We start from the raw sequence: 25,028 nt of genomic DNA on the forward strand, positions 1-25,028 counted from the left end.
ACCTTCTCTCACTAACTCCATGGACTGTTTGACTGCTCCTGAGTGGTCAGTATAAAAACAGCATTCTTCTCCTAGGGCTGCGCATAATCCACCTTGCTGAAGGAACAGTAAGTCTAGCCCTCACCTATTTTGGAGTACTACTTCAGAGAGGGAATTTAGGGACTCTTGAAGGTGGGAAATGGAGTTTTCTATTCTTTCTATGTCTAAGTCTATTGCAGCATGCAGAGCTCCGTAGTTCTTGTCTTGTAGGACTAAGGAGGAGATTCCTGAGCCTGCTCCTGCTATACCCAGTCCCATGAACATGGCTAGAGTTATTGCTGTGACTGGTTCTCTCTTGGTTGTTGTAAGTGTGCCTGCAGCTGACTCGTATGCCTGATATAAGTCTTCTTCTGAGTGATAGATTAGCTTGGGGATGAGCTGCACTAAGACACAAAAGCCCTGGGCTAAATCAAGGACTGCCCCTTGTAGACATGGGGTGAGCCCTGTTGAGCAAGCCCACCAGGAATTGTTGGTGGGAATTATATATCTAGTCCTATCCCAGGTGAGAGTTTGATTATATAGATGTTGGTATTGGGGGGGGGGGGTGTCGGACCTATACAGGTTCCTTGTCCTGTAATGGACTGTAGGGTGACTCGGGGTTTAGACTGTTGCCAACGGTAGTTGCTAGCCTGGGAGCTGATTTTAGGTTTGCTTATTAGGGCAATTCCTTCATAGTATGGGGGTCTGGCCTCTACACATAACCAACAGGACTTAGTAAGGTCTGGTCTGGAAGTATTTAAGACTTGGTATGTAGCAATGACCAATTTCTAAAGTGGATCGGGATCTATGGTAGGCACAAGTGTGGGGTTTAGAGTCAGACTTTGGGTACTGAATGCTTGGTCTGGGAGTCAGGGGAGTCACAGAGCTTAGGGGTGACTACAGGGAGAGGCTTAAGCACTATAGTAGGGCCCACTGCAGCAGGCTTATTATTAACAGGGGTGTATAAGATTTTGAGTTGGAAAACATTACCCGGTCTGCGCCGTGCACATTGTACAGTCTCACGCCCCACCATTTGCCGAGTTCCCAATCTAGCATTCGCTTTCCTTTCTCCGTAAAGATGATACTGACTGTGTCAGGTTTGGGGCCTCCTGCACAGGAGTGCCCTCTCCAAACACCCTTCCTTTTTACTTGGATCAAGTCTCCTTATCTCGGGGGGGTTCCACCATAATTGCCCGGTGGAAACACAGTTCCATGAGTTACAGAAATATGAACTTGCTCCTCCACACTTATTAGGAAGGTGACCGGGGCAGACATAAAAGTACCTGGTTAGGGTATTTTCGGACCAATATGACTGCCATCCTGAGGGGCAGGGTCTAATCCCTACCAGATTATATAAGAGCTCCGGGAACCAAGTACCCTTAGGGTGAACTCCAGAGCACCTGGAGTTGAGCACCGTTCCTGTGCTAGCATCAGTAACTAGCCATGTTATCTTAACGGGGTGATGAGGGTTGGCAGTGAGGGGTATAATCAGCAAGGCAGAATAAGTTAGTAAGTGGTACACATACGGTGGCATCAGGGATCCTGGCATTTCTGCAGTTTCAGCTTCAGTGCGTTATCAGGGTCCCATTGGAGTTTCCACTGGGGGGTGGAGTCTTCTTTGATGGCGAACGGGTCGGCTAGGTGAACGTATGTGTGATATATCCAGGAGGTGATGCCGTCAACCTTGAGTACAGTGGGAGTAACGAGGACCATGGTGTATGGGCCTTTCCACCGGGGCTCCAGCATTTCTTGTCGGTGACATTTCACGTACACCCAGTCTCCAGGCCGGAAAGTGTGTGGTTCAGGGACAGGTCCTGAGCTGTAGAGGGCTATAAGTCTCTCCCAATCAGCTCATTGTGCCTTTTGATAGAAATGTAAAGTTACTGCATAATCTTTTCAAGCGTAAATCCGGGGGCCCTTTGAAGTGAGGGCATTGTAATGCAACTTAGGGACTATAGGGGGTTGCCTTCCAAAGAGAATTTCATAAGGAGTTTTTCCTAAAAGGGTAGGGTGAGTTTCACACCCTGTACAGGGCAAAGGGGAGGAGAGACACCCAGTCACCGCCAGTCTCCATGATTACTTTAGTCAGGGTCTGTTTTAGGGTGCGGTTCATCCACTCTACCTGCCCTGAACTTTGGGGTCGATAGGCACAATGCAATTTCCAGTTAGTCCCCAAGGCTTCTGCTAGACTCTACACTGAGAAGTAAAAGCTGGGCCATTATCTGATCCTATCTGGTTAGGAATTCCATACCTAGGCATTATATCTTCTAGTATTTTCTTTGCTACTACCTGCGCAGTCTCATTTTTGGTCAGAAATGCTTCTACCCATCCTGAGAATGTATCTACGAAAACAAGGAGATAATCGTATCCATACTTACCTGGCTTAACTTCAGTAAAGTCCACTTCCCAGTATGTACCTGGCTCTGTCCCACGCTCTCTGGACCCTGGATTGTGGGAGCTAGATACACTGTTAGTCACAATACATACTTTGCATGAAGCTATGACTTCGTCAATTTTAGTAATCAGGTTTTGTATTTTGATTTTGGCGTGGCGCAGCAAGTCTTTCATTTTGCATGAGCCTAGGTGGGTGGATGAATAGATCCTATGGAGGATTTCCTGTCCTAGTTTTGCTGGCACAAGTGCTTTGCCATCACAGGTGACGTACCATCCGTTGTACTTCTCGGGGGAGTGGGCTTGTGGGATCTGCTCTATCCATTTTAGGTCCTCTGGAGTATACTCCGGGGATTGTGGAAGTGTTGGGGGTCCAGGGTCTGGCAATGTAGTAATAGGAAGCTCTTGGATAGCTGAGGTGGCTATAGTCCTGGCGACCTGGTCGGCCCACCTGTTGCCTCTGGCTACAGGGGAATCACCCTGCTGATGGCCAGGGCAATGAATGATGGCTAGTTTCTGGGGAAGCCATAAGGCTTTTAGGAGGTTAAGTATTTCATTTTTATTTTTGATAGTCTCTCCCTCCACCATAAGGAGTCCTCTCTTCTGGTAAATTGCCTCGTGTATGTGGGCAGCGGCGAAGGCATATCAGCTATTGGTATAGATGTTAAGTCTTAGACCTTTCCCCAGGGTCATGGCTTGTGTTAGAGCTATGAGCTCAGCCTTTTGAGCTGAAGTCCCAGCTGGGAGGGGCTCTGCCCATACAGTCTCGGTCTCAGACACTACTGCCACTCCCGCGTACCTGCATCCGTCTTGTATGAAGCTGCTCCCATCTGTGTACCAGGTGGCCTCTGCGTCAGGGAGAGGCTAGTCCGTAAGGTCCTGGCGTACGCTGTGAACCTGGGCTAGGATGTCAATACAGTAGGGTCACTGGATTGAGAGAGATCTTTGGCAGGAATTGGATTCATGGAGGGTTCAGCAGAAGGCCCTGGTAGTGGGCGAGTCAAGCATTGCTAACCCACCGATCCGGTGGCTGTTTGAGGACTCCCTCAACGGCATGAGGGGTCGTGATCAACAGCTCCTGCCCTAAAGTTAATTTAGCTGCGTCTTTAACCAGCAGTGCAGTAGCTGCAATGATGCGTAGGCATGGGGGCCAGCCTGCCGCTACAGGATCTAGTTTCTTTGACAGGTAGGCGACCGACCAGCTGGGTCCAGGGACCAAGTGATTGAGCAAGCACCCCTTTTGCTATGCTTTTGTGCTCATCTACATACAGATGAAAGGGCTTGGTAATATCTGGGAGTCCTAGGGCTAGGGTCAAGAACAAAGCTCGTTTCAGGGCCTGGAAGGCTCTTTCTTGTTCTGCGCTCCACTGGAAAGGCAGGCTGTCCCGGGTGGTTTCATAGAGGGGCTTTGCTATCTCCACAAACTCCGGAATCCACAGACGGCAGAACCTGGCTGACCCAAGGAATTCCCGCACCCCTCGCTGTGTGGTCGAGGGGGGAGGATTTTCAGAACTGTTTCTTTTCTTGCCTGGGACAGCCACCCCTGCCCATCCTTAAGGATGTACCCCAGATAACTCACAGTTTGTTGGACAAATCTGAGCCTTCTTGGCAGAGGCCCGGTACCCCAGAGCTCCTGTGCAGTCAGCAAGTCCTGGGTGCCTTGGTGGCATTCTGCTTCTGTCTCCGCTGTGATCAGAATGTCATCTACATACTGTAGAAGAGGTGAGGGTGCTGCTGCCAGCACTCACTCAGGTCCTCGTGTAGGGCTTCATCGAAGATGGTGGGGAGGTTCTTAAACCCTTGCTGCAGCCAGGTCCAGGTTAAGTTGACCATGGATCCCTTGCTCTTCATCGTTCCACTCAAAGGTGAACATTGCCTGGCTCTGGGGGGCCAGCGGGAGGCTGAAGAAGGCATCTTTTAAGTCGAGAACAGTATACCATACTTGATCAGGGGTGAGAGCACTTAATAGTGTATAAGGGTTTGGGACGGTGGGGTGGATGTCTAGTACCCACTTGTTGACCTCTCTTAGGTCCTGGACTGGTCTATAGTCATTAGTCAGTGGCTTTTTTACAGGCAACAGGGGAGTGTTCATGCAGATTGACAGGGCACTAGTATCTCGCTCTTAAAAAGCCTCTGGATGTGAGGCGTGATGCCCTGCTGGGCTTCTTGAGAAATGGGATACTGCCGTACTCGTACGGGTTCAGCCATTGGCTTGAGCTCTACGATTACTGGTGGTCAGTGGGCAGCTAGCTCCTCCAGTCTTAGCCCAGGCAAGTGGGTAGGTTTTCAACCATACAGTGACGTCTGTCAGCTCATGGCCCTCAGGCTGCTGCTGTTGCAGTCTCTACTCATCTTCAAGTTGTAGGGTGAGTATTTGTATGGGACTCCCGTACTGGTCTGTGACAAGGGGTCCTTCGTTTTTGAAGATGATATGAGCCCCTACCTTATTCAGGAGGTCTCGCCCAAGGAGAGGGTAGGGGCAGTCTGGGATAACCATGAATGCGTGGGATACCCGGCCCACACCTAAGTCTATGGTTCTTCGGGTAGTCCATGAACATTGTTTGATGCCCATGGCCCCCTGGACCCATGATTTCCTGGCATCCATAGGGCCATGGTCCTGTGTCAGGACTGAATGATGGGCTCCAGTATCTACCAGGAAATTAATTGGGGTCCCCTCCACTCTGAGAGTAACCCAGGGCTCGGAGAGTGGTGGTGAGCCCTGACCCCCCTTACTCTTTGAGCTCGCTCAGTTCCAAGACTGGCACTGAGGGGGGGCATGAAGGTCTGGGAGGTAGTTTCTTGGGGCACTCACAGGCCCAGTGTCCATGTTCCTTACAATAGGCACACTGGTCCTTCTGGAGGCAGAGCCTTTCCCCACCTGGGGAGCCCTCCTTACCTCCTGCCGCCAGTTGGCGCAGCCGCCTGTTTCTTTTGTCCGAGGTCGTGGCTGTGGAGGCCAGGAGGATCCTGGCTAATTCCTGGGTCTGTCTTTTAGCCGCTTTCATTTGCTTTTCTTCAGGGGTTTCACAGTTGTTGTAGACTCTTTCAGCAACTTCTAGGAGATCCTGCAAAGACTTCTCACCCAGTCTATCTATTCTCTGCAGCTTAAGCTTAATGTCTGGAGCTGATTGATTAACAAAGAACATGACAACTGCTGGCTCTATTCTACTCAGCTTCAAGGTCTAGGGGAGTATGCATGCGGAATGCCTCTATAATTCTTTCTAAGAAAGCTGCTGGGGGTTCTGTCTTTTCCTGCTATACATTACCTACCTTGGCCAAATTAGTCGGCTTTCTAGCTGCTTTATGGAGACCCCCTCATTAGAGTCTGGCGGTAGACTTGGAGTCTTACCTGACCTGTTCCCGTATTAAAGTCCCAATCTGGATGGGTAAGAGGAAAAGCGGCATCCATGAGAGCCTGGTTGGTGGTGGGGCTTCCGTCTGCGTCCTCGACAGCCTTCCTGGCCTCAGCCAAGATGCGGTTCCATTCCTCAGTGGTGAAAAGAACCTGTAACAGTTGGTGTCATTCGTCCCAGGTAGGCTGGTGGGTAAAAAGAATTGAGTCTAAGAGGTCAACCAAGGCAGTAGGTTTTTCGGAGAACTTAGGGTTCTGCATTTTCCAGTTATAGAGATCACTTGTGATGAAGGGCCAGTAGTGGTGCAGCTGATTCGGGGGGGTCCGCTCCATCAGGGGTCCCGCCGCGTGGAGAGGCAACACTGTGGAGTCTGCCATCGGATCGCACAGGGCTCTACGGTGGGTGTGAGGTGGGCTTCGGTGGCTACCCTCTGGACCTGGGGCTGGAGTGGCCTCGCTGCCTGGTGGACTCTGAGGAATAGGTGCCCCTCCTAGGTGAGGGTTGATAGGGAGAGGGGAAGAGCACTTCTGGATTAGTTCCTCCTTGGAGGACCAGGGGAGGGGCAGTGGGTTCAGGGGACGTCTCCTTTTTCTCCTTCGAGACTTGGAGTTTAGCTACTTCCTTGCCTGATGGAGGAAGGAGGGTATTTAACCACGATGGCAGGTCCTCCACGAGGTCCTGCCAAGCAGTTATATATGGGATCTGGTCCAGGTGCCCGGTCCTAGATCGATAGACTGTATCTTTGACCTGAAAGATAATGGGGAGATGAAAAGTGCCCTCTGGTGGCCATCTGACGTGGTATGCTGGCCATTCATTCCTGCAAAAAATCACAGGTTTATCTCTGGACACATTAAAGCCGTACTCTTGGGCTTTGTCTTTGAAGTCCTGGAAATGAGTCAAAGTTAGGGAGAGGGGGGTCGTCTGCGTCTGTCCCATGTCGCCCTCCAAATGTAATAAAACACAGACAAAACAAATAACACACAAGATTCCTCCAGAAAACAGAAGCCTGCCCTTGTGGGTTCTCAGGCAAAACTGAAAATGAGACGACAGCGTGACCTGCCTTGTCTCTCAACCAGAAGGATCGTCTCTCTGTGGTCTTCTTGACCAGGGACTGAGGATTCCACGTCTCAGTCCCCCATCCACGGGGCATCCCCTCTTCTACTCTATCGGGGATTCCATGTCCCCACTACAGATTCAATAAATGGACCCAACATGGAACAAGACAAGACAAATGCCGGCACACACACACACACACACCTCCGGAGCAGGTACTCGGTGATTTTGGGGGGTTTCCCAGACGAGCCCCCAAATGTTGTGCCAGAGTCACGGGATCCCCCACATAAGTCACCCAGATACCAAGTCCGATGCAAAAGCAAGAGGTTGTTTATTTACAAACTTGAGCCTGGACTTCCTGCTCTTGGTGCAGCAGAAGAGCAGAGAAGCCCTGATCTCGAAAAGGAAGGAGGTTTTAAGGGTTCAGAAAGGAAAAAAAGGGAGGGGGTGTGAGGTGAGCCGCTGAGGTGAGCTGATAGGGGGTTTGGGGGACTGAGTAGTATTTGTCCTTGGCTGTCTGGAGAGTGCTGTAATCGCTCGGAGCAGACGTTGTGTAAGAGTGTAAGAGCGTGGATTATGGGGCAAGGATGGGGGATGGAGCAGGTTGCCTAATGCCTTTGGTATGCAGCTACAAAATGAGGACTGAGGGACAAGATGAAGTTAGTTTTAACAAAATGGAGTTAACTTGGTCCTTACACGTGTATCAGTAGTCAGTTCCTTGCTGAGTAGTATCCATTGTATGCACGTACCACACTTTTTATTCATTCACCGGTTTCTAGATAGTTTGGTTGTTACAGCTTTTGGTGATTATGAATAGAGGTGCCAAAACATTTGTATACAGATTTTGTGTGAACGTACATCTTCATTTCTCTTGGGTACCAACCTAGAAGTAAGATTACTAGATTGTATAGTGACATTGTAGCAACTGCCAACCTGTTTCCTAAGTGATTGTGTCATTTCATTACCAGCTGTGTTGACAAGTTCCTGCTGCGATGCATCCTCACCAGCATTTGGTATTTATTAAACCCCCTCTTTGTAATTTCTTTACAATTTGAGCCATTCTAATAGATACATAGTAGATGAATGACATTTTTAAGACAAATAAATTTCTTTAAAAGTAATTTGTTTATAACATCATCATTAGTGGAACCAACAAATACTAACAGGTCTGTTTTAAGAATCATTAACCCTGGCTCAGCACCTGTAGCTCAGTGAGAGGAGCACCAGCCACATACACTGAGGCTGGAGGGTTCGAACCCGGCCTGGGGCTAGCTAAACAACAATGACAACTATAACCAAAAAATAACTGGGCATTGTGGCGGGCACCTGTAGTCCCAGCTACTTGGGAGGCTGAGACAAGAGAATCACTGAAGCCCAAGAGTTGGAGGTTGCTGTGAGCTGTGACACCATGGCTCTCTACCGAGGGTGACATAGTGAGACTCTGTCTCAAAAAATTAAAAAATAAGAGAATCATTAACCCATTGTCCTGTATAGATTCCTATTATTAGACTTTGAGTTTGGGAACTAAAGTAAAGTCACAATTATGGGTTCCTCATCCCTCCTTACTTTATTCTCACTACTGAGTGTACTCTTCCATAGAAAGGCTTTTGTCAGCACTCATTCACAACAGTCTGTTCAACCTAATTCTATTAATATTTAACACCCATGTGTTGGGTACAGCATTGAGCAGTAGTGATAAAGCCGTAAACAAGAAGGAAGCAGTCCCTGCCTTGATGGACCTTCTTCTATTCTAATACCTAATGTGACAGTGCTGTATATTTGCAGTGATATCATGTTCCTCTTTTAAAAAATTGTGAAAGAAAATGTTAATGTATTATTGGTACTCAAATGACTTATAATACTCTTGGGTTAAAAAGACTTTTCCGGAAAAATGCTAGCAGGCAAGCTAAACATGAAATTGTCTAATTGCCGTCGATCTTGGGTAGAGGACGTAGCAGGCGAATGCAAGTAGAACTGTGTGCTCGAGTCATCACGAAGAGAGGCCATAGATTTTGTTATTGCCTCTGTTTATTCCAAAACAGTAGTCATAGCCTTTTAAAATAAGTCATATTGTCATACTTGTCTGCTTAAATCTTCCAATGACCTTCCTCCTGACTCTATGAACATTATGCTTATGAATGCCTATAGTGCTTGACAAGGGCCACATGAGATTCACTCACTCCATCTCACCCCCACTTCTCTTCTCTCAGCCTCTGTTAGTATCCTGATTCTGCAGCCAGATTGCTTTTCTTGGTGTTCTTCAAAACACCTGACACTTAGCTCCTATAGGGCCTTCATACTTGGAAATATTCCCAGAGCACTTTCCCCCAGATATCTGCACCAGTGATGCTTTCCCCAAAATACACTATTTTGAATTACACTCTGCCTCATCTCCCCTGGCACTGCCTATTTTATTCTTTCACTGCATTGTTTCTCTCCTTTGCTGTTACCAACTAACATATTTGCTTATTTATTTTATTGTCTGTCTCCCCCAGGTAAAATGTTATCTCTTGAAGGACAAGGAATTTTGTTCTATTTTTCCTATTACTGTATCCCCAGTATCTAGAATATGGCCTGGCATATATTAGGTACACAGAAAGTATTTTTTATATGAATGAATATAGAAAAGGAAAGAATGGAAAAATGAGAGCGGCATTCTATTCAAGAAAGACAGAATAAGCAAAAGCATATGAGGAGAAAAAGGAATAAGTATCACTATGTGGCAGGACATAGATGGAGCTGACCTAATAATAAGAGGTAGATTGTTTCTTATTTGAAGAGAGTTGAAGAAAAAGTTGTATCAATAAGGTGATAGCTAAGACATAAGGCAGACAAACCAGGCAAAGGGGTTTGGGTTTAATATCAACTAATCAGTAGAGTTATTTCAGATTACTAAGAATCCTAGGAAGAGTGATTTAGGAACAACAGTTGAGAATTAGTATGGAAGATAGATTGAAAGAGAAAGAGGCTGGATGCAAGAAAACCAACTAAATTAATGTAAGCAGGAAGCTGAGGAAGAGGGCAGTGGTACAGAAAAAGAATGATGATGCCAGTTCATGTCTGTGATAAAGCTTATAAGAGAAAAATCAAAAGGACTTTGTAATTTTATTAAGTGAAGAATAATGGAAAAGGAAGAGTCAAGAAAACTTTACATTTCAAGACTGGGACAGGGGAAAGTGTTAGAACAGGGAGCCAGTTGGACAATTCTAGTGTCTGTGAGAGCTGCTGAAGTTAAGTCTTCTATGTTCCCTCAACTCTTTATCATTCCCTAAAGAAAAAGCACTGAAAACTTAATGTCTTTCACTTCTGTCTTGTCTTTAAAACCAGCAACAGAAGGCAGGTTCAAATGGTCACTATTATGTTGACTAATCCTTGATAGCATTGATAATGTTTATCTAGTTTGGTGAGCTAGAAACGAGAAGTTATTGCTACATATTTAATGCAGATTTGAAAATCTTTTTGTATTACCAGATGATTGATATGGAATATAATAAAAATACTTTTGTATAAGTCCATCTTTAAATTATTTAATATAAATATTAAATTATTTTTAGTAATATGTGGGTACTAATTTCAAAAGGAATTTTTTACTTGGACTTAAAATCTAATAAAGGTGTAAAAATTAAAATATTATTGTTCTTGACAGTACAGTTTAAAATTATTTTTCATTCATTTTTCCCTTCTTTATCCTCGGCCATAATTTACAATTCTTATTTATTATTTACTTTATTGTGACATAAATATGATCATGAACTACTTCCCAATCTCCATGTATTCAAAATATTTAAATTAATTGATGTTCTTCTTTCCATATAGGATCAATACTTCAGACTTACACATATATTTTCAGGATACTCCTAAACAGAATAAAAATGCTGATTTCACCTTTTAAACTTTATCTTATTTCAGATTTGGTGTGAAGAAGAAGCCAATTTATATTAATGTCATAAGGGATCCTATTGAGAGGCTAGTTTCTTACTATTACTTTCTGAGATTTGGAGATGATTATAGACCAGGGTTAAGGAGACGAAAACAAGGAGACAAAAAGGTAATATTTTTGTTTTAAGATTTTTATAAAGATAATCATTTATGAACTGCATTGGACAGTGTGCTTTTTAAATCTTTTATCAATTATAAAGGTACTACTTGCTTATTATGGAAATTTTGAAAAGAACCTGAAGTATAGAGGAGCAAAAGCAAAACTATATAGTTGATATCTTATTGTATGCATAATTTTTTGTGATTTAAAATATACTTTATTTCTGTACTGGGGCTATTTGTTTTATTAAAGTCCTATTAGTAATTTTTTATGGTACTATTTTAATTATCCATTAATATGATGCATTTTTGTATAATCTTTGGTCCTCTTAGTTTTGATGATCACAATTTATATTTGTTATCACTTTAGGGACACTATTTTGCTAAAGCAGCTGTTTTTTTGGACAAAGAAAATAATGGCTCAACAAAGTTTTTGTCAGGTTTAGGGGTGGGTTTTCTTTCATTTCATTGATACAAGAGCAATTTTTCTAAGAAACCAAACTGATCTGTTGCTTTTCTGGTGACACCTTTACTGGGATCTCATTGCTCACGATACTATCCAAGACATAGGAGACAGAACTGGACATGATCCAAGACCTAACTCTCCTGCCTCATTTTCTTAGCGGCACCCAGCGCTTCACCCACATAAAGTGTCAGTGGCCTCCAAATTCCTGTTGCTTTTTACTTTTTTGTACATGGTTATTTGCTGTTTAGAATGCCTTTCCTTTACTCTAGAAAAGTCTTGGTCCATCTTTAGGAACCAGCTTATATGTTACCTCTTTCATTAAGTCTTTCTTGATGCCTCTAGGCAGAGTTAGGTCCCTTTCGGGGCTCCCAGAGCACTCTATTCAAGTCTGTTTTCAAGCATTTATTTTTGTGGTAAACTGTAATATTTCTTTACATGTTATCTTCTTTAAAATGTGGTGAACTTCTTGAAGCATTTCTTTCTTTTTTTTTCCCCCCAGTATTTACTATGGTACCAACTTTACCTGTTAAGTGTTTAGTAATGGTTCACAGTGTGAATTTTGCACATTCTACACCTAAAGTGTTACACAGTAGTGATGCCACATACTTGGTATGTTATGCTAATCAACAACCAGCAGTTTTTTTCTAGGTTAGATATGCTCTCTATGTCATGTGAAGGGGCAATGTTTTTTTGTTCTGTTTTCTTCTTCTCTGGTTTCTAGAAATTGCAGTTTCTTTCCTTAGTCTCAGCTTTATGGCCAGAAGGTACTGATCCAAACGCATATAACTGACCAAATCATTTTTCTTCAGTGTTCACCTGTCTCTTAGTATTATTTAATCTTCTAAAAATATATGCCATTATGGAGATTTTGTAAAAGTTTATAAATTCTATTAATGTAACACTATTACTTAGGATTTCTTAATATTTATTTCTAAATTTATTTGAGCTTACTGGCCCCCCCCCACATTTTAGCCCTATTATTACATTCATTCTTATTCATTAAATGATGGTATCCGTCACTTCCTTCAACCAAAGTAGTATTAGTAAGTTGGTAAGGAAAAAATTTGCAGGCATATAGGTCTCTACATCCATCATTTGTCACTGTCAACCCAGGATAGCGTGGATTTATGGTTGCTATTCATTGTAGTTTGAGGGATTGGATAATACTCATACTTACTGTATGAACAACAATAATAGTTCATATTTATTGAGTGCTTATTATATACCATGCAGTATTTTAAGTTATTTACATGTATTCAGGTAGTTCGCGCAACAATTCTGTGGGATGTCTGCTGTTACCATCCTCATTTTAAAGAGCAGGAGGATAAGCACCTTCCCCGGTGTCATGCAGTTAGTAAACTGTAGAGCTGGAATTTAAACCCAGGCACTCCAGTTCTAGAACCCATAGTCTTACCCTTCTTTATATCTTTTTTTTTTTTTGTAGAGACAGAGTCTCACTTTATGGCCCTCGGTAGAGTGCCGTGGCCTCACACAGCTCACAGCAACCTTCAACTCCTGGGCTTAAGCGATTCTCTTGCCTCAGCCTCCTGAGCAGCTGGGACTACAGGCGCCCGCCACAACGCCCGGCTATTTTTTGGTTGTAGTTTGGCCCGGGCTGGGTTTGAACCCGCCACCCTCGGCATATGGGGCGGGCGCCTTACCGACTGAGCCACAGGCACCGCCCCCTTCTTTATATCTTTTTAAAAGGAAGAAAGAAATACAACATGTTTCAACATTTTTATGTGAAAGATATTTTGAAGTTGCATATTCAATACTCAGACAAATTCAGGCTGATAATTTTCACCTCATCTCCCTTTCGTATTTGAAAGTTTTATCCTGGAGCTTTAACTGTTCTTCACCCTGCTTCACCCTGACTGTGACGGGGCTTGGTTTGTTTTGAGTATTTTTAATGTCCTTTTAAAAGACATATTAACATACCTTGTTAGATGTAGCATTAGTAACTTACGCAAAATAACTATTGAACTGCTTGACTTTTGTGAGAACAAGGCCATCTTTGTGAATAATTGATTTATTGAAGTGAAAATTACTTAATTTTGTGATAGAGTGGACCTTTTCAGTCTTACAGCATATTGATGATTAGTCATTTCTAATAGTTTGGCTTATTTTTCACGATACAAATGTTGGTAAAACTTTGAGACCTGAAAAGTTACACAATGTTGTTTTATTGCAGATAATGCCTTAATGTCTTTTAACTAGAAAGAGTTTTCATTAAACTCATTGTACTGTTGAATGGATTTTTTAGCAACACACAATTTTGAAACATCATGGATTGATCATTTGAAACATACTGGTTCACTGAGTTATGTGGACTTTTCAAATGTTAACATACATTATACAATATGAAAAATTTATATTCGTTAATATCACCCCGATCTCATTAGAAAAATCTTTTAAGTATTGAGAAACAGCCAAGTTTATGGTAACAGGTACAGGTTTTTAAAAATTTTGTTTGTTGCTTGAAAGCTTAACTTTTATCTTATCATTGCCTACCATGGGATTCTCAACCTCAATGCTGTTGTTTGTTTGGGGCCAGATAATTTTTCGCCGTGGAGGACTGCCTGTTCATTGCAGGGTGTTTTTCAGCATCTTTGACCTCAGCCTGGTAGCATCCTCCACACCTCGGTTGTGAAAACCAAAAATGTCTCCAGACATTGCTAAATGTCATTTGGGGGTCAGAACAGCGCACAGTGAGAACCACAAAACTGTCAATGCTTGGTTATTTTCTTTCAAGTGAAAGGCACAATTTATCATTTTGAGAAAATATTACCAAATACCTAAGTTTGAGTAGCTATAGTTTAGGATATGGTAGAGCTAGACACTAGGTAAGGTTTTTCTTCTTTTATGAGAGACAAGTTGGCATAAATGGTAATGAAACCACTTTTTGGAAAATGTCTTAGGCTAGTAAATCTAAGCCAGACCATCTAGATAAATTCAAATGTAATGTAATGGCCACTGGAATGGGGTTTATTGAGTCTTAAGTGTACGCTGAGGTGTTTTCAATTAAAAATTACACACATAACACAATAAGAGAATTTGGAAGAATACTGAAGGAATGACTGTCAAATGCCTCATGAAAAAATGTTATTGCCTGTGTCTTCATCTCAGTGGGACCGTACTTTTAATACTGCTGTAACTCCCAAAATACAGTCTTTTCACTAGCCATTTACAAATACTCATTCTTCAGTTTAAATAGCACCATGCTGTGTGTTATTGGACACAAATGCATATTCCATGATCCCTCCAAGAAGATTTAATGTAGTTGGGGAGAGAGAACATAATACTTATGTTAAAAAGCACCTGGAACAAATTAATGTAAATAAGGATGGATAGACAGATTGATCAGTCTTATCTGTCCTGATATCCTAAGCCGGATCCTAAGAGCTGGCTCTTACAAGGCAATGTGTCATTAACTGCTATGACTTGAAAGAAAATAAGAGTGACTTTAGGCCAGAGTAGTCACTGGAAAGATAGTCTTCATGATAGTAGAGGGAAGGCACTTTTAGAGGGATTAAATGTAGTCAGCTGTGATATATAGATTAGGAGTATGCATTGGCATGCCTGAGAAATTAAAAAAGATTATTCTGGTAAAGGTAAAAGTTACATACAGAGACATGAGGCTGATGGGCACATTGTGGTAAGATTATGAAGCATTCCTGAAAGCCAGGATTTTTTTTAAATTTTTATGTTAGAAGTGACTGCTTAGACTAGTCACTAGACTGCTTAATCTAGTAACTGTGCAGGACAGATTCGAAGAAGTGGGAAAGGAGCCCAATGAGGAAGCTATTGTAAGAATCAAGGCAAGGAATAGTGAGATCCTGATGGAAGTAAGATTTACAAAGGAAAAGATGGATTAGAAAGGCATGATCTCAAAGATACGAGGTCAGGGAGAAGAAAGATGAATAAATGTTCTGAGGTCTTGCGTGTGAGTTACAGGGACAATATAATACTATTGCCAGAAATATTGAATATAAAGTAACTCTGGAAATTCAAATAAAAATGTACAGTAGATATTAGAAGATAGCTGAGAAGTGATAGGTTGGGGGCACATATTTTAAAGTCTTTTGCCTAGAAATTATTAAGTCATGAAAGTGTGAATAAGTAGACTAAGGAAGGGAGGGAGGCCAAGAGAAGATAGTTGAGATGAATTGGCATGCTTGGTAGAAGGACCAGAATATGCCTGCAAAGGAGATGATAGTAGTGTATTCAGAAAGGTAAAGAGAACTGACAAAAAACCCAAAAGGGAAATGGTCAAAGAAATACAAAGAATGTATTAATGGCAGAGAGATTAGGAGAATTTTCAGAAGGAAGAGGGTGTGCCCAAATGCTATGAAGGTCAAGGAGAACAGGAATCAACAGAACATTATATTGACTGTGAGGGAGGAGAGGTGGGGGGAGAGAGAGACAGACATAAAGACATGCCATTTATTGAATGCTTACGATCAGTTATTGTGGCAGATTCTTTTACACTCATGATATATTCCTCAAAGTAAGATTATATCCTCACTTTTCACATGAGGATACGAACACAAAACTGTTGCCAGAATAAAGAGAATGACTCAGTTTAGCTCCACCTATATAGCCAGGTTTAAGGATATTTTGGGCCTGTCTTCATAGATCTTTGGTTGCAAGGGCCTTCAGCATTTATTTTAATTGTATAGATTAAAAAAGTGAAGCCTGGAGACCTTAAAGAACTTAAAACAGGGTTAATCCTGGTTCAGGAAACTTGCTTTGGCACTGAGGATGAATAGTACTCTTTCTGCTTTTTGCAGAAGTACAATAACAAGCCATGTTTGTAGATGGCTCGCTGCAACAACCAGACCTCCCAAGTTTGTTTTCTGGTATCTGTTATATCTTCGCAAATAGATAATTTCCTTTGGTAAAAAAATGTAAATACAGAAATTGAACATAAACCACTACTTACTTTCAGAGGACAAATTATTGTCTAAAGGAGTTTCCATTCATATGGCAAAGTGATTCTTACAACATGAGCGTAAAACAAAGTTGTGAGAGAAACTCATGTTTAATTTTCTTCAGTATCTCAAGTGGAACCTGCCTATCCCTTTCATTTTACTGTCTCGTTTCCCCTATTTCTGCCCATTTATTTAATAACTTACCACATTAGTATTTTGATAGGTGAGACTTGGACTTATGGTTTACCTATCCTGCTTTGTCTTTGCTCCAGACCTTTGATGAATGTGTAGCTGAGGGCGGCTCAGACTGTGCTCCAGAGAAGCTCTGGCTTCAAATCCCATTCTTCTGTGGCCATAGCTCCGAATGCTGGTAGGGAGATAAAGTTGGCTTACTTTGATTATCTTACTTATTCTCTCCAGAATCTATTTCACAACGGGTAGGTAGAGGGAAATCAGTGAAAGACTAACATATAATTAAGTAATATTTAGTTTGGGGGTTACCTTTAAATGTACTTAAAAGATTCCTCATATATAATATCCTTGTTTTCTCAGGTGCTGGTTTTTAAATTTGTTTGTTCGTGGTGGTATGTTTTGTTGTATTCCAGCAGATCTCTTAATTGGACTCCAGTGCTCATAAACCTTATTTTATATTGAGTCTACTCTTTTACACTTTTGTGTTAAATCAAGAAAAGGCTTAGTAGGTAAATTATTCACCTAGTTTTACTATTAAACTGATTTGACTTTAAGAAAAGCCACGGTTATGGTTGTGGTTTAGTTTGCTAATAAACATGAGGTGGAAAATAAATATATTTCATCTTTAATAAAGAACTTATTTTCTTAGAATGTGTCAAGTTTTCCATTTTCAAAAATAATTATATTTTTAAAAGCCAAAAACTTGATATACATTCTGGGGAAATAATATATTTCTGTAGTACATATTTATTTGTTCAAGTCAATCACTTTAATAGGAAGAGTGGGGGGAGGGAGAAGGAACACATTTAAAGTTGGTTCCTTCCTTGAAACCATAATGAGAAATGCAAGCAATATTTTCATTATTTGAGATATATTATTAGATTACTGTGAAGTTTAAGTTCCTTTTCAATAGATAGTATTAAAACCTTATAAAACATAGTAGTACAAGAAGAATTGGAAGTGTGGGACAAATGTCTTCTCAATTTTTAGCCATTTGCTTAGGCAGGGATTGGCAAACTATAAACTACAGCAAATTTGGCCTGTTTTTACAAATAAAGTTTTATTGGAACACAGCCACATACATTTTTTTACTTATTGCCTATAGCTGTTTTCATGCTGCCATAGCAGAGTTGAGTGATTGCGACCTAAACCATATAGTCTACAAAATCTAAGATGTTTACTTTCTAGCCCTTTATAGAAAAGAGTTGCCAGTCTCCTCCTTAGAACAATAATGAATATTGCACTATTGGGCATTTTTGAGGATATTTTAATTGAACTTCTGTAGTATGCTTCATAGACTCACGGAAAGGAGAGAAACCTTAAAAATCAACTAATCATTGCTCTCCTCCCTTTTTAATAGCCAAGAAAACAAAATCTAGAAAGCTGAAGCCACCAGCCCAAGATCTCACTGCTACTTAAAGGCAAAGCTGGAGTTAGGATCAAGAAATGTTAGTGCTAAAACCTCTATTGGTAGTATTAACTGAAAATATAAACAATAAAATAAAATAAAACATTCATTAGCAGAACTATTTCTTATCAATTTTCTGTTCCTCAGAAATTTCAGAAAAATGATAGCCTTACAAAAAAAAAAAAAACCCTAAATTCACAAATGAAGATAAGCATTAAACAAATTGTTTATACCTTGCTAAAGAGCTCTTAAAATGAACAAAGTTTAGTTACAGTAGTTAAAATAAATTAAACACATCCACACTGAACCACGGAGGAGGAATATATGAGGCTTGTGTGTGTGTGTATATATATATATATTTTTTTTTTTTTTTTTTTCCAGTGTCCTCAAACTAAACTTTGTTCCTATTAAGATTCTTGTAGTAAGCTCTGAATTAGCGCTGCAGAGTTGAGAAACTGGAGACGGGAGCAGAGGTTATTAAAAACAGGTGTGCTTCCCAGAGGACATCAATGAAAAGGCATTAAGCCTTTGGATATACATGTGCTTACCTATTTGCTCCATGATATACAATGTCAAAGGCATCAAAAATATTTAGCAGATTTCACACTAGGTTTTTAAAAATTCCTTTCCTTTGGTTTCAGGAATGTGGGAAGCAGGTGGGCTATGGATCAAGCCAAATATAACCTAATCAATGAATATTTTCTGGTGGGAGTTACGGAAGAGCTTGAAGATTTTATCATGTTATTGGAGGCAGCTTTGCCCCGGTTTTTCAGGGGTGCTACAGAACTCTATCGTACAGGTATTAAATGAAAGGTTTCTTTTAAAGCTGTCTTTAATTTTTTGGTTTGTTTGGAATTTGTAAAACATACGTGATTTGAAGTTCTATAGTGAAATACAACAAATAGCTCCAGATAGACAGCTAATATTATGTTTCTGCTCATTTTCAATACAAAACAGTGCCTGTCACAAAAGTAGTGTTCATTAAATATTTTTTGAATGAATAAATATGTATTAGGTGAAAAGTAGAAGGTATTATAGGAATAATGGAGTGATAGGTATGAACTGTAGAACCAGTCTTAGAAATAGGTAATATTCAGTAATGGCAGATACACAAAACATTAGGCCTAAATATTACTCCTGCCTACTGCTATTTTTAAAGTAGAGGTGAATCCCACTAATGCCGTCATCACGTGTCATGTCTGTTATAATATGCATGAAAGGGTGCGTTAGCAGCTTTTGGAGTATTACATTTCCAAAAGTGACCATGCTAGTTTAACTATGATTTTTTTTCCTGCTGTTTGATAAGATGCAATCATAGGAACTCTTTCTAGAGTATGTGTACATATGCCCGAGCTTCTAATACATAATTTTAGAGAATACGTGTAGGTTATGAGAATTGTTTGGCCATAGTTATTTTATCAATTTTAAACACATAAACTAGTCTTAGCATCAGGGACTTGGGAGTATAGTGTATGAGGCAATAGCCTACACTTTACTGAGTGGCATTTCTTATATTTACTACTTGACATTTTGTTAAGTCTTTAACAGGTTGATTTACATTTTAAAGGACTAAATCAAATTCAAGGGCTCCATTTTTGCCCGAATTATATTAATACAAGACAATTATGTTACTTAAATGTATCATATTAACTTAAGCCGTCTTTTCAAATAAAGAGAAATTGGTCTTTTGTGTGTTTCTCCAAGAATTATTTACCTTTGCTTTTTTCCTTTGTAAGTAGGAAAGAAATCTCATCTTAGGAAAACCACAGAGAAGAAACTCCCCACTAAACAAACCATTGCAAAACTACAGCAGTCTGACATTTGGAAAATGGAGAATGAGTTCTATGAATTTGCACTGGAACAGTTCCAATTCATCAGAGCCCATGCTGTTCGAGAAAAAGATGGAGACCTCTACATCCTTGCACAAAACTTTTTCTATGAAAAGATTTACCCTAAATCAAACTGAGTATAAATGTGATTATTAGATTCTCAAACTAAAACATTGACCCTATCTTCATCTTTGTTTTCAGCTCCACAACCTGTATTGCTGATAGATATATATGACAGTTTGTATTGAGCTGAATTAGGAAACAATAATGTTAAGATAGTAGATACTGACTGATAATGTCAGTGTTCTAAGAAGTTCAATTTTCAGGCATTTTTCTTGTTTCTGGCTAAATTTTGGTAAGAGTTGTGTAAACTCCTGCCTGGAAAAACAACACACATCACCTAAGATAAACACATGGCAGGTCTAATCAAAAGGCAAAATACAATTTCAGAAAAGGTTCTGATACTTTTGTTTTGGATAAAGCATTTTTTCAACTAACCATGAATGAAGATGAATCCATTTGTCCACTTCTGCCTTCACCAAAGGTTTGGGCTATACACCTCTACTGAATAGTGTTAATAACTGTTTGGCAGTGTGTGCTTTGTTTTGTGAATCATGTCTCATGAAATTTATTGGAATGTTTTATCATGTTTGCTGAGAAATGTTTCTGCTGTAGTTGGATTTGCCCATATTTATGTAGGTGATTTTTTAAAAATAATCATTAGTGTTAAAAACCCAGTTTAAACCATGATTAGTACTGTAAAAAGATAAAGTGTCAAAGCGTTATTTCTCATTCCTTTCTCCCCAGTATGTAATATTGGGAAAATACTTCAAAGAATGTTAAGATCATCTGAAGTTTCAGTTAAGACTTCCACACATTAATATCAAAAAAGTAAGCTAATGTTTGTTTCTCCATACGTTATTTGTAAAGCTATAAACTGAAATATTGGTGACTCCATATTATGACTCCATTAGTGAGCTGTGGTATGGGTAGGATTTTCCTACTTCTTCTGTACTTTTACCTGTAGACTATTTTTACTACGGTGCTTTATAATGTGTTTTAAAGCATTGCATTTATAAAAAAAAAAAAGAAAAAATAAACAGGAAAATGCTGTAAATATTGCATATTTTATGTATTTGGACCAAAAGGTTACAAATAATTAGACAAAAGTAGTTTTGCACCAATTTTATTATGTCAAGTAAAACCATCTGACCTACTGTTCTTGTATTTCTCATTTAACTTTCCTGTTAAGATATCACTAAAATGGGGGCGGCGCCTGTGGCTTAGTCGGTAAGGTGCCGGCCCCATATACCGAGGGTGCAGGTCAAACTGCAACAAAAAAATAGCCGGGCGTTGTGGCGGGCGCCTGTAGTCCCAGCTGCTTGGGAGGCTGAGGCAAGAGAATCGCTTAAGCCCAGGAGTTGGAGGTTGCTGTGAGCTGTGTGAGGCCACGGCACTCTACCGAGGGCCATAAAGTGAGACTCTGTCTCTACAAAAAAAAGAAAAAAAAAAAAAGATATCACTGAAATGAACTTCAGTAAGCTTTCGATTTTGATACAGTTCATGTTCACAACTGGAGGCAGTAGTTATAGTGGAAAGAGTACTGGGAAAGGAGTCAAAAAACTTGATTTCAGGTCCCAGCTCTGCCACTTAACCAGCTGTGTGATCCTGGGCAAGTCACTTAACCTCTCTTTGCCTCAATTTCCTCATCTTGAAATGAGGATAATAAAACCTGCTGTACCTACCTCACAGGGCTGTTGTGAGGATTAAATGAGATGGCATGTGAAAGCACTTTGAAAATTGTAAAGCGCTATATAAATGTAAGGTATTATTATAGAAACATCTTTAACATATAGTTTCATATCATTCATTTTTTAACAAAGGGAAATGTCCGCTTGTAAGCTGGTTGAAAAAATTAATCTTGATATAAATTCATGTTTGATAAATATCTTCTCAGTGTTTTATCGTCCATGTTTCAACAATTATTGAAATATGAAACACCTGTGAACTCTTAAACCTTCATGAGCAGCTGCTTGAGTTATGGAGGTTCCCTTTTGGAAATACTGTAGACTTTTGTTAGCTGTGAGGAGTGAGGGAAACGTTACTCTTCAAATTTGAAAGATCTATCTGTTTTTATTTTATATTGCTATTCGGAAATAGTTGCTATTTTATACGTATCATTTTTTAAGGTATGTTTTGCAGAATTTAATTTCCCTGTGCATTCTTTACTTTTTTCACTTCTTGGAGTAATAGAGATAAAGAATTTTAGAAATATTTTATAAAAGAATAATCTTTGAGAGTAGCACTTGTGGCTCAAAGGAGTAGGGCTCTGGCCCCATATGCTCTAGGTGGCAGGTTCAAGCCCAGCCCCGGCCAAAAACTGCAAAAAAAAAAAGGAATAATCTTTGATACGTTTAGTGTAAGTAAATATTTCTGAACAAGGCTTCTTCAAACTTAGCATTTTAGGCAGGTTGCCGTAAAGGTTATTCATTGCGTGGGAGGGGAGGAGGGAAACTTAATCAGAAAACATTTGCAAACAGAAGAGACCTGAAGGAATGGCAGGATCATCTTAGCACCCTTTTCCCTCAATAATATAAAAATATTAAGAGAACCTAGCCAGGCATAATTTTAATTGGATTTTCCTTTCCTTTTTTTAAAATAACTTTTATTGACATTCCTAAAAATTATTTCCTTCCCCAAAAGTAAAGCACCACTTTAAAGTGAGGTTTGACCTTTACCTACTAACAAACAACGCCCAGGATGCAGGTTATTTCTTGGAGTACATGCTAAAATCTTCTTACTTTTAGGTAATTAGAACAGCACTTGGTGCCCTTGATCAGCAGTCAGTAAATTTTCTGTAAAGGGCCAGAGAGTAAATATTTTAGGCTTTGCAGGCCATAAAGGTCTCTGTCACAACTACTAAACTCTGCCATTGTAACAAAAGCAGCTGTAGACTTATGTAAACAAATGAGCAAATCATTATTCAATGAGAAATCACTTTTGTATCTGTACTTCAGTAGCATAAGAGAGTTTATAAACTTCTAATATCTCTTAACTTAGGTCCAAAGATTTGATTTCTGATTCATGCAGGCTCTCCCACAGATTTATAAACTTTTATGGTTTATATTGCTTCCAAGTAGGCATATTTTCTTTCCAAGTTTAACAGTTCAGAATAGGGACATTTATTTTATCATCTTTTAGGGTGGGTTAGGAGTATCTTTTCTGGAGAGTGAGAAAGGGGTATATTTAATTCCTTTTGGTCCAATACAGACATAGGAGTCTTGAGTCCTAATAATGCCTAATTTTATAATCAATTAAATAAATAGAACCATTAAGACAATAATGTATTTTTTTAAAGTGGCAAATGTGGTTTTCTTTTTTCAGCCTATGTGCTTTTTCAGTATTTTGACCATAGGGAGATAATTCTTTTATAATACAAAAGTAAATTAACCACTTTGAATTTTAAAGATAATGTTATATGTGTATGTGACCATATATATATATATGTTTATTTCCTAAAACAAGAAAAGGTACCTTTTTTGTTCAACTTGTATTAACTCCTGTTTTCTAATTGCTGTGAAATGGCAAATGTTGATAATTTATTGTGACTGTTTTAAAATGTAATGAGGAAGATATATTTTTATTTTACCCAGCTTTAATATGTAAAATATCACTCAAATATATGTGATAGCAACACTAAAAATATTGCATGGGGATTACTTTTCGATCATCCAAATGCATTTGCAACTTTGAACATATTTGGAGTTCCTGAATTCCTGAAAATTGGATTTTAACTATTGAAATTCAGAGAATTTAAATTTTCTGAGTTTAAAATTTTTAGTTTTATTTCCTACTCTAATTCAATTAATGGCTATAATTTGAAATCTGTTGCTTTTTCTCAATATATGTCCTAATGAAAATCCCTAAAATTATTGGTGCCATCAGTGATTTATGAACAGTATTTTGATATTGCAGATGATTTGCTCATTGTATTTGCACAATTAGAAAGAAAATAGTTTGTAGACAATGATTCTCTTATTTAATAAAATGAAATAAAAATTCTAAAAGCACTAGAGAATTTAACTAAAGGTTGGTTCCCAAATGCATAGCTGGCATTTTAATTTATTCACATTTTACATAGAGAACATCTGCGTAAATTATCTAGCTGGATTTCCCATTGGTCATTCTCAGACACACCTGTGGTCCTAGAATCTTTTGTTGTGAAATGCACCCAGTACTGTAACCTTTTATGAAGTTTGCCTTTCAGAAGCCCAAGTGCTTGTGCTTTGTGATTTGAAAGTTTACCTCTTCATAAATTAGTACTGTTTACTTTGAGAAGAAGTAGGGCAATAGCTGTTAAGTTTTTGCATCCATTTAGCCTATGCAGAGTTACTGTATGTTGCCAACTAAACTGCTCTTCGGCTGGCCTTCTGAAGTGGGAAGCAACGCTGTTTCAAATCCACTGCCAATTCAGCTCCTCTGGAGTGGAGCTTACTTTCTGATTTCCTGGAGCAGGAATCTTAGAGATTGAAATGAATAATCATTTAGTCAGGTTTATCCTTAAGTTTAATTTCATGCAGATCGGTGGCCTTTACAGTACCGTTTATAAAGTGGACCCTGATGGTGATGATCTTTTTAAAACACATTACTGGTAAGCCGGTGCTGAGACACACACACACATGCTGTCTGATTTTTTAGACTCCTTTTGTAGCTTTCTATTGAGAATCAAGTATGTGGGCTCCGTACCCGTAGCTCAGTGGTTAGGGTGCTGGCCACATACACCGACGCAGGCGGGTTTGAACCCAGCCCGGGACTGCTAAACAACAATGACAACTACAACAACAACAACAAAAATAGCTGAGCGTTGTGGTGGGCACCTATAGTCCCAGCTACTCGAGAGGCTGAGGCAAGAGAATCGCTTAAGCCCAAGGGTTAGAGGTTGCTGTGAGCTGTGACATCACGGCACTCTACTGAGGGCGACATAGACTCTGCCTCAAAAAAAAAAATCAGGTATGTGAACATTTCTGGAGCAGTGATGAATGTAATTTTAAGAAACATGGACTGTGTATTTTGACTTTTATTTTATAAATAGCTAAGCGGTGCCTTTCCCCCTCATAATCCCATTGGCAGATGCTTGCTACTTTCTGTGTGTCCCCAGCCCTTCCCCACCCCTTTCAGTTGATTCATTTATGCAATACTGTTTCCAACTTGAAACCATTTTGTCACATCTGTTGGAGAGATAATCACTCCTTTTCCTTAACATGCTGCCAGCTTTCTGTTGTTGAAGTGTTTCAGTTGACTACCTGATGCAAAAGCTATAAAATAAATACTCAGTGGGAAGGGGGAAAA

The 25,028-nt window shown here is 39.9% G+C and overlaps 1 protein-coding gene across 2 annotated transcripts in view; it reads left to right on the top strand.

The window, feature by feature from the left end:
• Window positions 1-23,382, top strand: part of HS2ST1 (heparan sulfate 2-O-sulfotransferase 1) — a 198,832-nt gene extending 175,450 nt beyond the window's left edge. The window contains exons 4-7 of one of the 2 annotated variants that reach the window (XM_053591901.1): window positions 10,725-10,863; window positions 16,523-16,620; window positions 18,492-18,649; window positions 19,587-23,382. In XM_053591901.1, the coding sequence (XP_053447876.1) occupies window positions 10,725-10,863; window positions 16,523-16,620; window positions 18,492-18,649; window positions 19,587-19,816 (625 nt within the window). In that variant the 3' untranslated portion in view covers window positions 19,817-23,382. The remainder of the gene's footprint in view (window positions 1-10,724; window positions 10,864-16,522; window positions 16,621-18,491; window positions 18,650-19,586) is intronic. The other variant, XM_053591902.1, reaches the window with a different exon arrangement.
• Window positions 23,383-25,028: the final 1,646 nt, after the last annotated feature.

This window comes from Nycticebus coucang, chromosome 5 (assembly GCF_027406575.1).
Source record: "Nycticebus coucang isolate mNycCou1 chromosome 5, mNycCou1.pri, whole genome shotgun sequence".
Taxonomy (NCBI): Eukaryota; Metazoa; Chordata; class Mammalia; order Primates; family Lorisidae; genus Nycticebus; species Nycticebus coucang.